Raw genomic sequence first — 16,333 nt, forward strand, 5'->3', positions numbered from 1 at the left:
TGGGACTTGTACTGTAAAGGGTTACTAGTAAAGCTAGTTTCAGTTGTAAACCCAGCGCTGGATGGTTTGTAAATAACACTGAAGTTATGTATGTGATGTTACAGAAATAGTATTATCGTTGTAACCTATCCTTCAGAGAAACTAGAGCAAGGATGTAAGTGTAATTAGATAAATAAAGCCCTGTTTGTTTTTGTTTCACTTTGTAATAACCTATTTGTTGCTGAAATGTAGCCTTTCCCAGCCTCTGTGTGTTTATGTAGCAAAGAGATCTTGGCAGTATAGACAGGGATTTTCCACTTGTTGAAGACTTTTCAAAGACTGTTTTCTATCATTATTTGTGCCTGTCTCCTTATCCATTTCCTTGGCATACATTTCATGTAAAATAAAGAGGCAGGCTCTGTTTGAAAACGGGTAATATCTGTGGTGTAAAAGCTAGTCTGCGTTTTCTGAAAAAGCCAGTTAAGTATGTGCTGTTAAATGAAGGCGGTTGTATGCTTTTTTAGTTTTTTAAAGAAAAATATAAACAATTAAAAAACACAGATACTGAATATATCTTCCAAGCTACCCGTGTGTGAGAGACTGGAGGCTAAAGGCTAAGCATCTTAATGATAAATAAATAATCCCTAATCTAAATTCCAGACCTCATTTACTGAAACTACAAAGTCTGGCTACAAAACTGATTTTTCTCATAACAGAACAGTAAGCAGATTGGAATCATTGCTTTAAGCACAATACACAAATTGTAATTTGTTTCAACTGGGATTTTTTGTCAATATCTTGTGTGTTTAATGTATAGTTTATTTTCTGAATTCAAGTTTCACATCAGCAGTAATCTCAGTAACACACTCACATTTTGCTGTGAAGGAAAGTATACGATCATCAGCACTGAATGTTTCTAATGTATTTTCTTTCAGACGTCTGGAAATGTAGTGTTTGCAATCTCGTAGTGTGTACTTTGCTGAGAGATGCATGAATACATCTACAATTAGACAGATAACAAAACCATTCTGTTATTGTCTGCCTATGAATGAGTGGCTTGCTTAATTGCACAACGATATCTTATTCAGAAGCAGACATACACACAGGCAGTTTGACCTACAAGACTAGCAGAAAGTGCAGTTTGTGCAATATAGTCTCTCAGCCATGGCGTAAATTAAAGACGCTCCATTGAAGCCTGAAACAGTTTATAGAATACTAAAGATTGAAAATGCAAGCTTGCTGCTGTCTGCCCATGTGATATTGACTGTAAGTATGTGGGCAAACCATGACTTACTGGAGCAAACACACATGGCTTTAAAAAGGCATGTTTGATATTTGAATTTGACAAACCGTTTCAAAGATTATATTGCAAACGTATTTATTACAGTACCAGGTTTCACTTTTAGACTGGCAATGGAAACCAGAGTATAGTTCACAAGGATTCAAGTGATTATTTATATTAAGAATAAAACAAAATTATGTTTTATTTGCTGTTTCTCTCTAGAAGACACATCATAATAAAACAGGTGTTTAATAAAATTCCCTTTGTGCATTGGATGTCATTCGGGAGTCCTGCACATGATGAAGCAGATGCAGAATGCTCCTAACCTATTCTCTTCCTTCAGTGTTCAGACAGGGAGCCTCTTCCAGCACCCAAGCTGGAGTCCCCCGAGGGGTACTATGAAGAAGCACAGCCGTATGACACAGCTACCAATGGTATGATGTTTTTTTAGGTGTACTCTGGTCTAGTTCTTGTGTTGTGGATAAATCGAGCATGCAGAATATATTTCAATTGAATTCCCAGGTTAAAAGCGAGGTATTAACTAATGTTTCAACATCCACTTTCCAGTCCGTAACTAGACTCGGAGCCCTACCAATGAAAGTTTGAACGTTTCCTAACCATAATAAATAGATGAGATAGTAGATTTAAAATATGTCATGACTACTGCGGCATATAATGTGGGTCACCACAGAGTAAAATGTAGTGAAGCATGGCAGAGCATGGCAAGAGCATGGCTGTGCATGGTGAAGTCCTGGTAAGTTATGCCTCTCCTGAAATTGTGTGTCTCCCTTCTTCTCTGTCTTCACTGAGCTTTTAAACTTGTTTTCCTTCCTCCTAAAGGTCTGTAGATTTAGCACATGCACGTACATGCAATTGTAGCTGGAGTAACCTCAGACAGCCTACACATACTACTATAGAAGACCCTAACCTGTCTTTATTGGAATATGTGGCTGTCTAACTTTGCTGCACATTAACAGAATTACATAATGTGAATTTTATTACTCCTTTGTGCATGGAATGCACATTAAAACAGAAATAGATTGTATTTGAAGCAGATGTTGATTTTCAAGTTCACATTATCAATATGATGATTTGGCAGTTTAATTGCCATGCAAAATTCATTTCTAAATTGGCTCACTTTGCTTTGCGTGCATGCCAATTTTTTTTTTATTTTAATTTTTTTTTAAGAAGTGACATCGCATTTTTATACATATAAACAAATTGCCTATTTATTGTTATTAATATTTGTTCTTGTATTATTAATTGCAGAATTGAATTAGAATAAAACATCTGACAGAGGGAATTTTAGATGCCTCAGTATATGAAGGCCACTACCAGTAATGTGCACAAGCAAGCTTAACATACTACAACATGAACTTGAGGATCTTGTCCCTCTCTTTCTCCCTCTCCCTGTCTCTCTCTTTCTTGTTGTGTGTCCCTGTAGATATTGGTTGTTTCGGTAGACTTATCATCTCTGGAGCCAGGACACATATAGAGGCTGCTGATGGTGTGATTTATGCTACGATCAGCAGGGGTATCTCTTTAAATTCAGATCTTTCATGACAATGCAATTACCATTGTGAGTGTAAGGAAGGAATATACGCTGGGGGCGGGGGGGGGGGGAGATCGTCATTATAAAGGTAGACAATGTAAAGAAATGAGATGACTTGCACCTTCTTGAACATCTTCTGGCATGTATTGTTGTTATCTTATTGCCCCTTGACTGTTTTCTTATATACAAGTCACATAAAGGTTGCCTTGCTGGCAATGTCTTACATAAAACTTGCATTAGTGACATCTACTGCTGGTGTTTTAGAGGATGGTGAAGCCGTCAGCAGCTCCTATGAATCATATGATGAAGAAGAGGTGACCAAAGGGAAATCCACCACGCATCAGTGGCCGTCCACTGAGGCCTCCATCGAGCTCATGAAGGACGCCCGCATCTGTGCCTTCCTTTGGAGGAAGAAGTGGCTGGGCCAGTGGGCCAAACAACTGTGCGTCATCAGGGAAAACAGACTGCTGGTAGGTGAACCACACTGACACAGTGGGAATTTCCTGCAGGAAGCAGACTGACTTCAAGAGGTCATTGAATACTCGTTCTTTAGTGCTGCTTTATAAGGAATTGCTCGGTTTAGATGTATGTATTGTGGAACAATGTTAGTTAGAAGATCACAGTTATATTTTTGGCAACTGGATGACCTTTCAAAGCCTCGCTGCCTTGCTAGAATAGACCTCACCTCATGAGTTTTACTGTATTGTAGCGTTATTATTAGTAACCATACCCCTCGTCCCCACCTTACAGTGTTACAAGAGCTCGAAGGACCAGAGTCCTCAGCTAGATGTGTCTCTGGTTGGCTGCAGTGTTGTTTACAAAGAGAAACAAGTCAAGAAGAAAGAGCACAATCTGAAAATCATTCCCATTACTGGAGACGTGATCGTCCTGGGGCTTCAAAGCAAGGAGCAGACCGAACAATGGCTTAAGGTCAGTGTAGCAGGCTGTACAATAACATGCTGCCGATGAGATAAGGTATCCACTTGATGTATATGTAATTCTACACTGATAAATGTACAATTGGCCATGAATCAGTGGATGCCATATATGTGCGCCGTTGTGGCAATGTGTCCCATCCCTGTGTGTATTTGTGTGTTATATGTTGCTTGTAGTGTGTTAATGTTGGTGTATAGGTATTCGTGCACGGGATATAAATGGGTCTGTGTAGCACGAGTGATTTAAAATATATAGTTGTATTTAGGCACAGGGATCACTTCATGTGCATTTAAAATAATTAATAGTATGTGAGCATGGGGTTGCACAAATTAGCGCATGTGCTGTGATTCAAGTGAATAATGAATTAGTAATTGAATCCCGGCATAACAGTATATATAGATGCACATTTTGTTCACTTGGGGTTGTTTGTTCTGGGCGAAGGAACGGGAGAGAGTGAGGTAAAAATAATAATAATAATAATAATAATAATAATAACAACAACAACAACAACAACAACAACTGCTATGACTGCTGGAAGCACCAGTACCCTACTTGTTTTGTGTTCAGTGTTCTTCCACTGTCTGTTTAGTGTTAGTCTGTTTTGTTTGTCTGTTTATTTTGGCCCAAGTGCCGTGTGCTGTTTTGTTGAACCTTTTATTTTCTGTTTGTTTAATAAATGCACTGAACTCTGCAGCGTCTCAGTTTCGCCTGTCAGTACTTCCTGTCTCTGTGTACTCCTTTCGGGCCTGACGTCACTCTACAGCCAGCCTGTTCACAGCCGTGTATAAAGTGAATGAGCCCTATTTCAAAGTGAATGCCATTGTTTCCCCCTGCTGGATGATGCAGTGCTTCTTTGCCCTGCCTGTGTGGGTGCCTTTGCCCTGCTTGTGTGGGTGCCCTTTGCCCTACCTGTGTCTTTGCCCTGCCTGTGTGGGTGCCGTCTTTGCCCTGCCTGTGTGGGAGCCCTTTCCCCTACCTGTGTGGGCAAACAACGAGCAAACAATTCAAGGCCATGCAGCAGATTCCTACAGTACACATCAAGTTGTACCTTGAGAAGTTGTTTAAAGCCCATACTGTATTTAAACAATATTTGAATGTAATCATAACCAATAATTCTTTTAAAATTCTTTGAATCCAAATCATATTAGAATCAAAATAAAATAAATATGTCTGCTTTATCTGCTACTGTTCTTTGAAATTGCTAACAAGTATTTTTTTTAAGGTTATTATTTCTATAATGTGTGTTAATATATCCAACAGGCGATTCAGGAGATCACCACAAAACAATCCGAAATTCCTGACGGATCTCATTCCACCTCAGATTCACCGCGCCTCAGATGCACCAAAGTAAGTACTGGATAAGAAGGCTGAATCTTGTGTGGTGTATGGCAGATTCTCCTTAACTGATGTGCTCAAATATTCAGATGATGCCACATTGTTTTGCGCATCTGTTTTTATTTTTTTATTTTAGCTGTGCAAATTAAGTTGTATGTGCAACAGCTTTTAAACAGCAAACACTGTTGACAGTCCAGACTCTAAACAAAACAAAATGAGTATTGCCTATTTATTGTTATTGTATTTTGTGCAGGTCTACAAACCCTTTACATGCATGAAGGATCCACTTGAACATTTACAGAATTACTTCTAAACCATTTCATTTTGCATTGAAATGTTCAGAGAACATGTGTGAAACTTACAGGCCTCCAGAACTGTAACCTCTGTCATATCATTTGCTGCCAGGTTGACGTACATGAGAGACATTCAGTAGCATCAGAGAGTGGAAGCAGCACAGACAGTCACGCAGAAACCCCTGAGATAAAAGATGGTAAGAGACTACCTCTGTTTGTTCTAACACTGGCTGGAAAAGCACCTCTCATTTACATTCCAGTTACCCGTCCAGACCAGGGTGAAAGCTGTGCTTGACAGTGTTTATTGTAAGTGAGTGACTGTTCCTTTCTTGTTGCTTGTAGTTAAGAAAAAGTACGGAGCAGGACTAAAACTCAGTAATTTCATGAACATCGGGAAAAAGAAGTGCAGCTCTTTGGACAGTCCAGAGAAATGTGTCGACACGTCTGGTAAGACATTGGCTTTTGCTCTTCATTCTCTCTCTGCAGCAAACTGCTGCATTCAAATGAGATTTCCTATTTCCTTTTGAAGACGTTTGCTCAGGAAGTAAAAATAAAAGGTAATTCTTGGTACTGGCAATATACAATGGAATCAAATTGTTTATACCTGTGGTTCATTGCAATATTTTGACTTTGTATTTAGCGTTTAATGTTTTAATCACATGGCAATCAATAACAGCATACACAGGGTAAGAGTTATTATTATTAGTATTATTATTTTTGTACCAGTTAATAGTCTTTTAAACCGCAACACAAATTGGATTGGTCTGGTTTTAGCCTTTTAGATTACAAGTTCCCTGGTCCTTGACAATAAACAGACTCTTCTAGTTTAATGTGCTTTACACACAGGTTACATGAATGTGCTCATGAATGACCAATGGAGGACGCGATGGTGTCTGATCAAGAACGGACAACTTTACTTCTATCAGGACAAGAGTAAAAACAAAGCTGCCCACCAGCCGCTGTCCCTGGGGGGGTGTGTGGTGGTGCCAGACCCGAGTCCAGAGCACTTGTACTCCTTCAGGATACTGCATGAGGGGGAGCAGAGGGCTACGCTCGAGGTGAGCTTGTGACCCCACTGTGGGTTCAGGGCATTCTTAATGCTTTCATCTAGTGTGTGGACAGTGGCATCTATGTGGCATGCATAACCGCTGTGTTAGTCTCTTCATTAGGCTTCTATTCTTTGTATTAACTTCAGAAGTAGACAGGCGGTGTGGTGAAGGAGTTAACAGTAACCCTGGCTCGGGGTCTGCGCATTCCACCTGTCCTTGCAACACTTCTCTGGCGCAGAATCAGAACTCTCACTAGAGACGCAGTACAATCAGACTCATTGAAGATACTCAGAAGTAATCAATTTTTCTCTAAAGCACACTCACGACTCATCCTGCTCCGAGTTTACTGTGGATTCCCATGAGTTCAATAGAACAGTGAAAGCTTTTCTAACAGCAGAGGTGGTCTCACATTAATCAGAGATTACTATGTAGGTGTTCTATAGAAATGAGTCGCTTCGGGCTACTCATGAATACAAGGGATCTAAGAAATGAGACGCTTCGGGCTACTCATGAATACAGGGGATCTAAGAAATGAGACGCTTCGGGCTACTCATGAATACAAGGGATCTAAGAAATGAGACGCTTCGGGCTACTCATGAATACAAGGGATCTAAGAAATGAGACGCTTCGGGCTACTCATGAATACAAGGGATCTAAGAAATGAGACGCTTCGGGCTACTCATGAATACAAGGGATCTAAGAAATGAGACGCTTCGGGCTACTCATGAATACAAGGGATCTAAGAAATGAGACGCTTCGGGCTACTCATGAATACAAGGGATCTAAGAAATGAGACGCTTCGGGCTACTCATGAATACAAGGGATCTAAGAAATGAGACGCTTCGGGCTACTCATGAATACAAGGGATCTAAGAGTTACCGACTGGAACACACTTTAGTCAGATGATAAAAATAATGGAAATCATTAAATTGTACAATTTCATTAGGTTAAGTAAGCAATTTAAGAGTGAAAAATGGGAAACCATTATCTTAATGAAGATTAAGATAAGAAATGCAAATACAAGCATATTTGGGGTCCTTTAAACAGTCAAGTCTTTTTTTAAATTCTTGGGACTGTGCCTAGGATAAAGAAGCAGTAATTGATTCTTTCCAGAGTTGTGATGCATCCTAGATTTATTTTGTCAGCTGTTTTACTATGAGATTGCCTCAATTCGAGCATCGCCATGGGAAGATTGTTTTCAAGTTACATGTACAAACATGAAGGTATAAACAGTTAGCAGGAGTGCTTGTTTTTCCTTGTCGTTGATTGTCTGTAATCATATTACGTAACCCATTCTAATGAATGGCATGGCAGTATTTGCCACCTTCAAGGTCAGCTCAGAAGACCGTGGTGTTCTTCCTCTTTGCAGGCGAAGTCTTCCGATGAGATGGGTCACTGGCTGGGTCTGTTATTAGCAGAGTCTGGATCCAAAACGGATCCTGAGGAGCTTACTTACGATTACGTCGACTCAGAGAGGATATCATGCATCGTCAACGCCGCTAAGAACTCTTTGAAGTAAGTATTTGATAACTCATGTATCTAGGGAAGATGCTATGAAACTGATTCAGATTCAGACTGATATACAAATAGCCCCTTGGATGGCACACTATTGCAGCAGGATGCAGAACACATGTGCCACCCAGTTATTCTGCATGGGTAGTAAATTAACAGTATTTAGGGTATCACCTGTGCCACTGCACCTTTGCCACTGCACCTCTACCACAGCACCTGTACCACTGCAGCTGTATCACTTTAGCTGTGCCACTGCACCTGTGCACAGCCCACAGACTCCTCGAGCGCTAAGCTACTGTGTGGAGAGTCTCCTTAGAAAATATTACTGTGGTATCCCCTGCTAAAAGCATATTAAATAGAAACCATGGTTAACTATGTTTTACATTATATATTATATATATATATATATATATATATATATATATATATATATATATATATATCGTAACACCCTTCATTGTGGGAAGCAAATATGGGTATGAAGTATACATTTCAAGGCTGAAACATTTATTAGTAAAGACATGAGAAGGGAAGTGAATGCGTTACATTGGTCCACTGAGCATTGTTACATTTCAGCACGGATAGTGCTCTTTCTGTATCTGTTCTACCTGTCATGTCTCTTGCTGTTCACAGCAATAATGTTATCTGCCCTTGTTTCAAATGCTGTCTGTCCCCAGTCTCTTCCTTTAGGTGAGCTGTGTGTCTGTTTGTTGTATTACAGTCTCAGTCTGTCCCCAGTCCCTTCCTTTAGCTGAGCTGTGTGTCTGTGTGTTGTATTACAGTTTCAGTCTGTCCCCAGTCTCTTCCTTTAGCTGAGCTGTGTTTCTTTGTGATGTATTACAGTCTCAGTCTGTCCCCAGTCTCTTCCTTTAGCTGAGCTGTGTGTCTGTGTGATGTATTACAGTCTCAGTCTGTCCCCAGTCCCTTCTTTTAGCTGAGTTGTGTGTCGGTGTGTTGTATTACAGCCTTGGTCTGTCCCCAGTCTCTTCCTTTAGCTGAGCTGTGTGTCTGTGTGTTGTATTACAGTCTCAGTCTGTCCCCAGTCTCTTCTTTTAGCTGAGTTGTGTGTCTGTGTGTTGTATTACAGCCTCGGTCTGTCCCCAGTCTCTTCCTTTAGGTGAGCTGTGTGTCTGTGTGTTGTATTACAGTCTCAGTCTGTCCCCAGTCTCTTCTTTTAGCTGAGTTGTGTGTCTGTGTGTTGTATTACAGCCTCGGTCTGTCCCCAGTCTCTTCCTTTAGGTGAGCTGTGTGTCTGTGTGTTGTATTACAGTCTCAGTCTGTCCCCAGTCTCTTCTTTTAGCTGAGTTGTGTGTCTGTGTGTTGTATTACAGCCTCGGTCTGTCCCCAGTCTCTTCCTTTAGGTGAGCTGTGTGTCTGTGTGTTGTATTACAGTCTCAATCTGTCCCCAGTCTCTTCCTTTAGGTGAGCTGTGTGTCTGTGTGTTGTATTACAGTCTCAGTCTGTCCCCAGTCTCTTCCTTTAGGTGAGCTGTGTGTCTGTGTGTTGTATTACAGTCTCAGTCTGTCCCCAGTCTCTTCTTTTAGCTGAGTTGTGTGTCTGTGTGTTGTATTACAGCCTCGGTCTGTCCCCAGTCTCTTCCTTTAGGTGAGCTGTGTGTCTGTGTGTTGTATTACAGTCTCAATCTGTCCCCAGTCTCTTCCTTTAGGTGAGCTGTGTGTCTGTGTGTTGTATTACAGTCTCAATCTGTCCCCAGTCTCTTCCTTTAGCTGAGCTGTGTTTCTGTGTGATGTATTACAGTCTCAGTCTGTCCCCAGTCCCTTCCTTTAGCTGAGCTGTGTCTCTGTGTGTTGTGTTACAGTCTCAGTCTGTCCCCAGTCTCTTCCTTTAGCTGAGCTGTGTGTCTGTGTGATGTATTACAGTCTCAGTCTGTCCCCAGTCTCTTCTTTTAGCTGAGTTGTGTGTCTGTGTGTTGTATTACAGCCTCGGTCTGTCCCCAGTCTCTTCCTTTAGCTGAGCTGTGTGTCTGTGTGTTGTATTACAGTCTCAGTCTGTCCCCAGTCCCTTCCTTTAGCTGAGCTGCGTGTCTGTTTGTTGTATTACAGCCTCATGCAGAGGAGATACTCAGAGCCCAACACATACACAGATAACCTGCCTCCCATTCAGAACGATCCCGATGACATTTACGATGATGTGGATGTGCCCGAACACACGGTAAGAAATAGGCTTCTGTGCAAAGGACTATATTCCAGTAAAGGATAACTTTACATGCATGTTTTATTTAATTTGGAACTGTTCTTTTTCTTCTACAAAAAGTATATTGTTGGTTTACCCCTCCCAAGTAATTTTTTTTATTTTAACCAGGGCCTGTTTTTCTTTCCTGCGCACATAAACCAGCACTTACAGCCACAGAGACTTTAGTCTATGGAAATTATTCACCTTATTTAAACATAATTAGGGCTTCTGTTTTTCAGTTTTTATTCATTTCATTTTTTGGTGCTTATTTTTAGCTATTTTTGCTTTTTATATACTGTATAAAATTATTGTTTTCGGTTACTTTCCAAGACGGTTGAGAGTTTTTTTCTGTTGCAATATGCATAGTAACTCGACAGTACTTGTGCCTGCTTTCCTTTGCTGTCTTCCACAATGAAATCCTTCTGGTCACAGGCACATTCTTCTGGGGGTTTTGTGTGTCTAGGCATTTTTTTTTTTACATTTCATCACAATTTGCAATTTTTTTAAAATCCTCCCTATTTAACTGTAATATAGATTTAAATCCAGTGAACAAGCCTCCTAATTGTAATCTCATTTGAAATCTTGCAAACGGTCTCCAATAGAAATGTAGGGATTTGCTGCCACTCAGCAGTTGGGTGGGCTTAAAGTATTCTAATCGAATCAATGATTGTTATAAGTCAGGAAGGAGGGGCATTGCCATCAGGGACATTTCTTTTGTAGTAGCAGTTTTTTTTATTGTTTTTTTATTTGAAAGGGGTGAAGTCAGTGTGAATTAAGTAACCATTGCCAGTGTTTTTCCAGTGTTTATTGGCTATACACCGATTTCATTGTTTTGTATCGGGGGTGTCTTTTCATTTTTTTATCGGTTAAGCCCTAAACATAATTAAAAACATGAACCAGACCCTGAGGACCAGGATTTGGCATTCTTTGTACAAGCCTTCTGGGCATTAAAGATATGCTGCCCCCTAGTGGACAGGATGTTTTACAGCCTGTTGAAGCTTTAAAGATCAATACTCTGTTTTTTCTTGTCCTCCAGCTATTGCGTCTCTTTCTTCACTAATCTGCTCTATCAATCCTATGTTTTTTTTATTAGTTTTTAAGCAGCAAAACTGTGTTCAGAAACCATCCTGAGGTGCTCAAGGTTTTCAGGTAGCCTGGGTGTTCACCTCATTCTCCAGCCCGTCGTTGGCTTTACAGCTTTATGCCCCGAAGGATTTTTTTCTGTTTAACTTCTGCTGAACACATAAAAACCTTCCAGAACGAGCTGCTCAGTGTTTCTGTGTTTAATTCCTGCAACGACTCTAACGTTCGTTCGTTCTTTCTGCCCCCCACAGCAAGAGAATGCTGTGGACTCCTGGAGCCCTGAGCAGGAGATGGACAGAGTTTACCTGGACCTGATCCCAGTCAAGTCCTCCCTTCACACCTCCCCCAGCTGGCCCTCTCCTGGGGGCTCCCCTGTCCTGGGGAGAGCCTCCTGCCAAGCTCCGGACTCGGAGAGGGAGGGGGACAGCCAGTCTCTGGAAGGACCCAGCAAGGTGGTTATTTAGCCCAATGTTACAAGTCTTCTTATCCCTCTTTGAATTTCATTCCAGAGTTAAAATGTATTGCTTCAGCCTTGCCGACATTGTTGTTATTCTTGTAGCTTGCACAGATAAGTATCATATAGGTCTCAGATCACTAGGGTGAAGTTACTTATATTATATATAAATATGTTTATTTTATATATATATATATATATATATATATATATATATAATATATATATATATATATATATGTATATGTCTGACAGGCATTTCAACAGAGGACCGATTCTGAACTACCACCAGCAAGGACCAACACTAAAACTCAGACATCTACACCAGAAATGGATGTTGATGAGGCCTCTCCAAAGACCACAATTAAAATTCAATCCCAGCACCAGAAAATCTTCTTCCCCAGTAGTGAGCCACAGAGGAAGAGCACAGCCAGTCCACAAGCTGTGAGAGTGACCTCTGAGACCCCAGACAAGACCAAGCTCCCAGCAGCAGGTCAGTCTGTTTCAAGGCAGGGATGGGGTGCATTAGGGCTCTGTGCTACTGTACTCCCTTCTGTGCAGGCTAAACAAGTGGCTGATTGTCTTCATTTCCACAGGATCACTAGAGACCAGACTGGGGAAGGGTCGGACTGAAGCAGAGATCCGTCGCTTCACCGACGAGAGGGACAGGCTGGAGAGGGAGAAGGAGCAGATCCGTAGCAGCCTGGCCCTGCTGCGCAAACACAAGCGAGAGCTCAAAGAAGACATCAGCAGCTCTAAAGGTAACTGAAGTTTAAAATCAGATGCTTCAATGACTGCTGCTTGCCTAACAAAAACAAAAGTAACAGTACGCATTTCCGAATATCCGCTTTCTGTTTTCTAAATACAGATGCAGGCAGGCTAGCTGCTCTGGAGCGCATGCTGAGGGACATGGAGGAGGACTGTAAGCAGAAAGAGAGGCAGCGAGTGGACCTTGAACTGAACCTGATGGAAGTAAAAGAAAGCCTAAAGAAAGCAGAATCAGGGCCAGTAACGTTGGGGACAGCAGTGGACAGCAGCCTTTTAGAAACAGCAAGATTACCAGAGGTGCTTCTCAATCACTTACTTTACAATGGCAACGACAAAATGGAAGGGCTGGACCAAAACATTGCATTCCAATTATTACACCTGTTTAGACACTAGGTGTCACTATTGTCCAACAAACATTGTAATATTACTGTTAGTAACAGATTTCTACTTGTGTACTTGTAAGAGGAAAATGTTGAATAATATTTATAAACTACCAAAACCTACAGCTGCTTTAGATGAAATTCCCTCTGTACAAATTGTTACTATAAAGAACTACACATATTGACCCTAAAAGAACAGTTCATTTAAGTTTTTCTCCCCATCTTTTCCAAGGCAAAAGGAGCTACATATACAGCACCAGCAACACCAAACAATGGAGAGGTTTTACCAGTCAACAGTGCAACAAATTTAAAGAACAGACCCTTATCAATCATGGCAGCAAGCAAGGGGAATGTCTTACAGAAAGCAAAGGTGAGAGTTGTAAAACCAATTCATTCCTCCAGTAAGTCAGGTAATATCATTCTCATCTTAGTACCCTCACTGTACTATCGGTAATGTCACATAGGAGAGAAACGGTGGTTAGATTGCAGTAGCTGTGCAATAAATTGGTGCAGACAACACCTGTAATGTATTTGCGCTAAAACTGCATTACAAGTTTACAAGTATATATTTATAGATATACATACATTTTACAAACAGATATTATGACAAGGGGGAGTAACCTGTGACGTGACGTTATCTGCATCTGCTCACAGCTGTCACAGGTACTGCATTATAATTCATTGTGGAGCTCAAATGTAAAGAAAGGGCAATGTGAAAGTGACTCAGCTGCTATTGTAACATTGTGGAGGCTGGCTCGAACCGACGACCCTGCGCTCCGCAAGCATCTTAACCACAATGCAAAAGAGCCAGACTGGTCTGCAGTCGCGGTTTTAGAGCTTTTAATCTCGTCTCATCTCATCGACAAGCAGCACTGATTATTTGTTTTTTGTGTCACAGGAATGGGAGAAGAAGGCCACTGGTTAGAAATCACCCTCCCCTATACGGTCTGTAATACACACTGGAACCTTGCGGACAGGCTGGCTGGAGAGAGCTGCTCTGGAGAGATCCACCCTGTAATACAGACTGGAACCCTGCGGACAGGCTGGCTGGAGAGAGCTGCTCTGGAGAGATCCACCCTGTAATACAGACTGGAACCCTGCGGACAGGCTGGCTGGAGAGAGCTGCTCTGGAGAGATCCACCCTGTAATACAGACTGGAACCCTGCGGACAGGCTGGCTGGAGAGAGCTGCTCTGGAGAGATCCACCCTGTAATACAGACTGGAACCCTGCGGACAGGCTGGCTGGAGAGAGCTGCTCTGCAGAGATCCACCCTGTAATACAGACTGGAACCCTGCGGACAGGCTGGCTGGAGAGAGCTGCTCTGGAGAGATCCACCATGTAATACAGACTGGAACCCTGCAGACAGGCTGGCTGGAGAGAGCTGCTCTGCAGAGATCCACCCTGTAATACAGACTGGAACCCTGCGGACAGGCTGGCTGGAGAGAGCTGCTCTGGAGAGATCCACCCTGTAATACAGACTGGAACCCTACGGACAGGCTGGCTGGAGAGAGCTGCTCTGGAGAGATCCACCCTGTAATACAGACTGGAACCCTGCGGACAGGCTGGCTGGAAAGAGCTGCTCTGCAGAGATCCACGCGTCTCCAGCATGAACTGTGGAATCCAAAACCTGCATTTAAAAAACCCATTCCTTTTGCTGTACCACTAAACCAACCCAAGTGACAACCAGCCAAAATAATCTTATTGTTCGTGCTATAGGCCTGTTCTTCTGGACAAGAACTCTATGTATGTTTACTGCAGAAAAAAACCCAGAACAAAGTATATTACTGCATTATTTAGGTTGTTTAAGAATTGAGCGCAGGGTGTATTGTGTGCCCCATGTTGGCATCCCCATGGTTCTCTGCTAGAGCACGAGACGCAGGTTCTGCAGTTTGTTAGAGCAGAGGACTGGGAGGAGGGTGGAACCATTATCTTACAGTATGGCTTAATTTCCTGTTGCCTCATTCTAAATTCTGTGCACAAGATTAATTGATGAGCTAGTCCAGGTAGTCAAAGGGTTTGCTTATTTATTTGACTTTTATTGTGCTCTTTTCTTTCAAGGCTGCCAGCTTCGCTAGACACTTTATTTTAGTACTTTTGAAAATGTATCACAGATTCTCAGAGTAGGAAATGTCTTTAGTTTATTTAAAAAAAAAAAAAAAAAAAAGTTTTAATGATCCTGACAGCACAAGGTATCAAGCCCCATCAAATAAAAATGTACAGCTTGAAAGTATTTTGTAATTGCTGGGAAAAGTTTGAGTTCAGATAATCTTGCGTGATATCCAGGAGTGCTTTGTCCCCTGATGATGAAACTTTTAGATCTTTAAATTTTGTGAAAAAAATGAATTACAGTATTATAAATCTACCACATGCAAAAAAAAAAAAAAAATAACTAAACAAAACACAAGTAAACAGGTGTATGGAGTAAAGGTATTTTCAGTATTTACGTATAAATGTACATTTGCTCCAAAAGTTGCAGTTTTGCCTATGCATGGAATAGGCACAAAAAAAAAAAAACCCTCAACACAAACAGCTGTTAAGAGTAGTAGGAGGACAGGTTAAGGTTATAAGGTCATGTTATGTTTGATAAGTGTGGAACCGGATATTGAATACAGAATCAAAAATACACAACCCAGCTCTTCAGAAGACAGAGGGACAATGGTGGTCCACTATGAAAGGCGCTATATAAAATAAAGATTGATTGATTGAATGTTAACTCAAACACTGGTGTATTTGTCATTTTATTTTAATAATAGTGTTCTGCGGTTGAACATAAAGGTTGGCCTCTGAAAATCAATCATTTCTATATGTTTTGGATCAGAAAAATCCCACCTTAATAAACAAATTGCATGCATTAGCCATCCCGCTTTCTCCAAAGAAGGTCTGCTCTGGAACTATGTGCACACAATGTATATTTTCTATGTATGTATTTTATGTATGTCTTCAGCAAGGTTGTAAATAAGCTCATCTATAGTTTAAACAGTTACTTTGAGATGTTGATGTGTACCAGTTATACCAGTACAGATTTATTCCAATAAATGGATCAATCAAAAACTGCACGTTTGGCTTATTTAATATCTCACACCATATGAGGGGGTGGGGTGGGTATCATTTTCCTAGGTTATGTAGCTAAAGGGTTGATTTGATCAACCAATACCCCTACAGGATAAACCACCCCTTGGACACTGGCTGGGGAGCCTACCTTAACCCTAAGACAATGGGATAATTCCACCATGAACATGAAACCAATGGGTTTCGAGAAGGCAGATTCTGGTTACATAGGATCTACATACTGTATTATCATAATGGCATCTGTATGAGGTCAGAACCAATGAGAAATGTCTCCTGACATTAATACACGAGTGATGGAGGAGACTTCAACTGATGAATCGCAGGCTGTGATAGAGAGAAAGAATCGATGCTGTAAATCTCCCTCCTGACCAGAAAGAGTGCCGTGTAAGGTTGGCAGTACACTTCCCCAGCTGGAGGAAGCGTGTAGCTGTGCGTACTCGAAGCGAT

General features: G+C 41.3%; 1 protein-coding gene across 2 annotated transcripts in view; it reads left to right on the top strand.

Moving 5' to 3' along the window:
• afap1l2 (actin filament associated protein 1-like 2) overlaps positions 1 to 15,868 on the top strand; it is a 37,745-nt gene extending 21,877 nt beyond the window's left edge. The window contains exons 5-20 of one of the 2 annotated variants that reach the window (XM_041268596.1): positions 1,605 to 1,695; positions 2,706 to 2,795; positions 3,078 to 3,283; positions 3,564 to 3,743; positions 5,010 to 5,096; positions 5,490 to 5,574; positions 5,720 to 5,824; positions 6,224 to 6,435; positions 7,796 to 7,941; positions 10,002 to 10,110; positions 11,466 to 11,666; positions 11,924 to 12,161; positions 12,265 to 12,429; positions 12,537 to 12,733; positions 13,049 to 13,186; positions 13,715 to 15,868. In XM_041268596.1, coding sequence (XP_041124530.1) covers positions 1,605 to 1,695; positions 2,706 to 2,795; positions 3,078 to 3,283; positions 3,564 to 3,743; positions 5,010 to 5,096; positions 5,490 to 5,574; positions 5,720 to 5,824; positions 6,224 to 6,435; positions 7,796 to 7,941; positions 10,002 to 10,110; positions 11,466 to 11,666; positions 11,924 to 12,161; positions 12,265 to 12,429; positions 12,537 to 12,733; positions 13,049 to 13,186; positions 13,715 to 13,741 — 2,277 coding nt within the window. In that variant the 3' untranslated portion in view covers positions 13,742 to 15,868. The remainder of the gene's footprint in view (positions 1 to 1,604; positions 1,696 to 2,705; positions 2,796 to 3,077; positions 3,284 to 3,563; positions 3,744 to 5,009; positions 5,097 to 5,489; positions 5,575 to 5,719; positions 5,825 to 6,223; positions 6,436 to 7,795; positions 7,942 to 10,001; positions 10,111 to 11,465; positions 11,667 to 11,923; positions 12,162 to 12,264; positions 12,430 to 12,536; positions 12,734 to 13,048; positions 13,187 to 13,714) is intronic. The other variant, XM_041268597.1, reaches the window with a different exon arrangement.
• The last annotated feature ends 465 nt before the right edge of the window (positions 15,869 to 16,333 follow it).

The sequence above is a fragment of the Polyodon spathula genome, chromosome 13 (genome assembly GCF_017654505.1).
Source record: "Polyodon spathula isolate WHYD16114869_AA chromosome 13, ASM1765450v1, whole genome shotgun sequence".
NCBI classification, from domain to species: Eukaryota; Metazoa; Chordata; class Actinopteri; order Acipenseriformes; family Polyodontidae; genus Polyodon; species Polyodon spathula.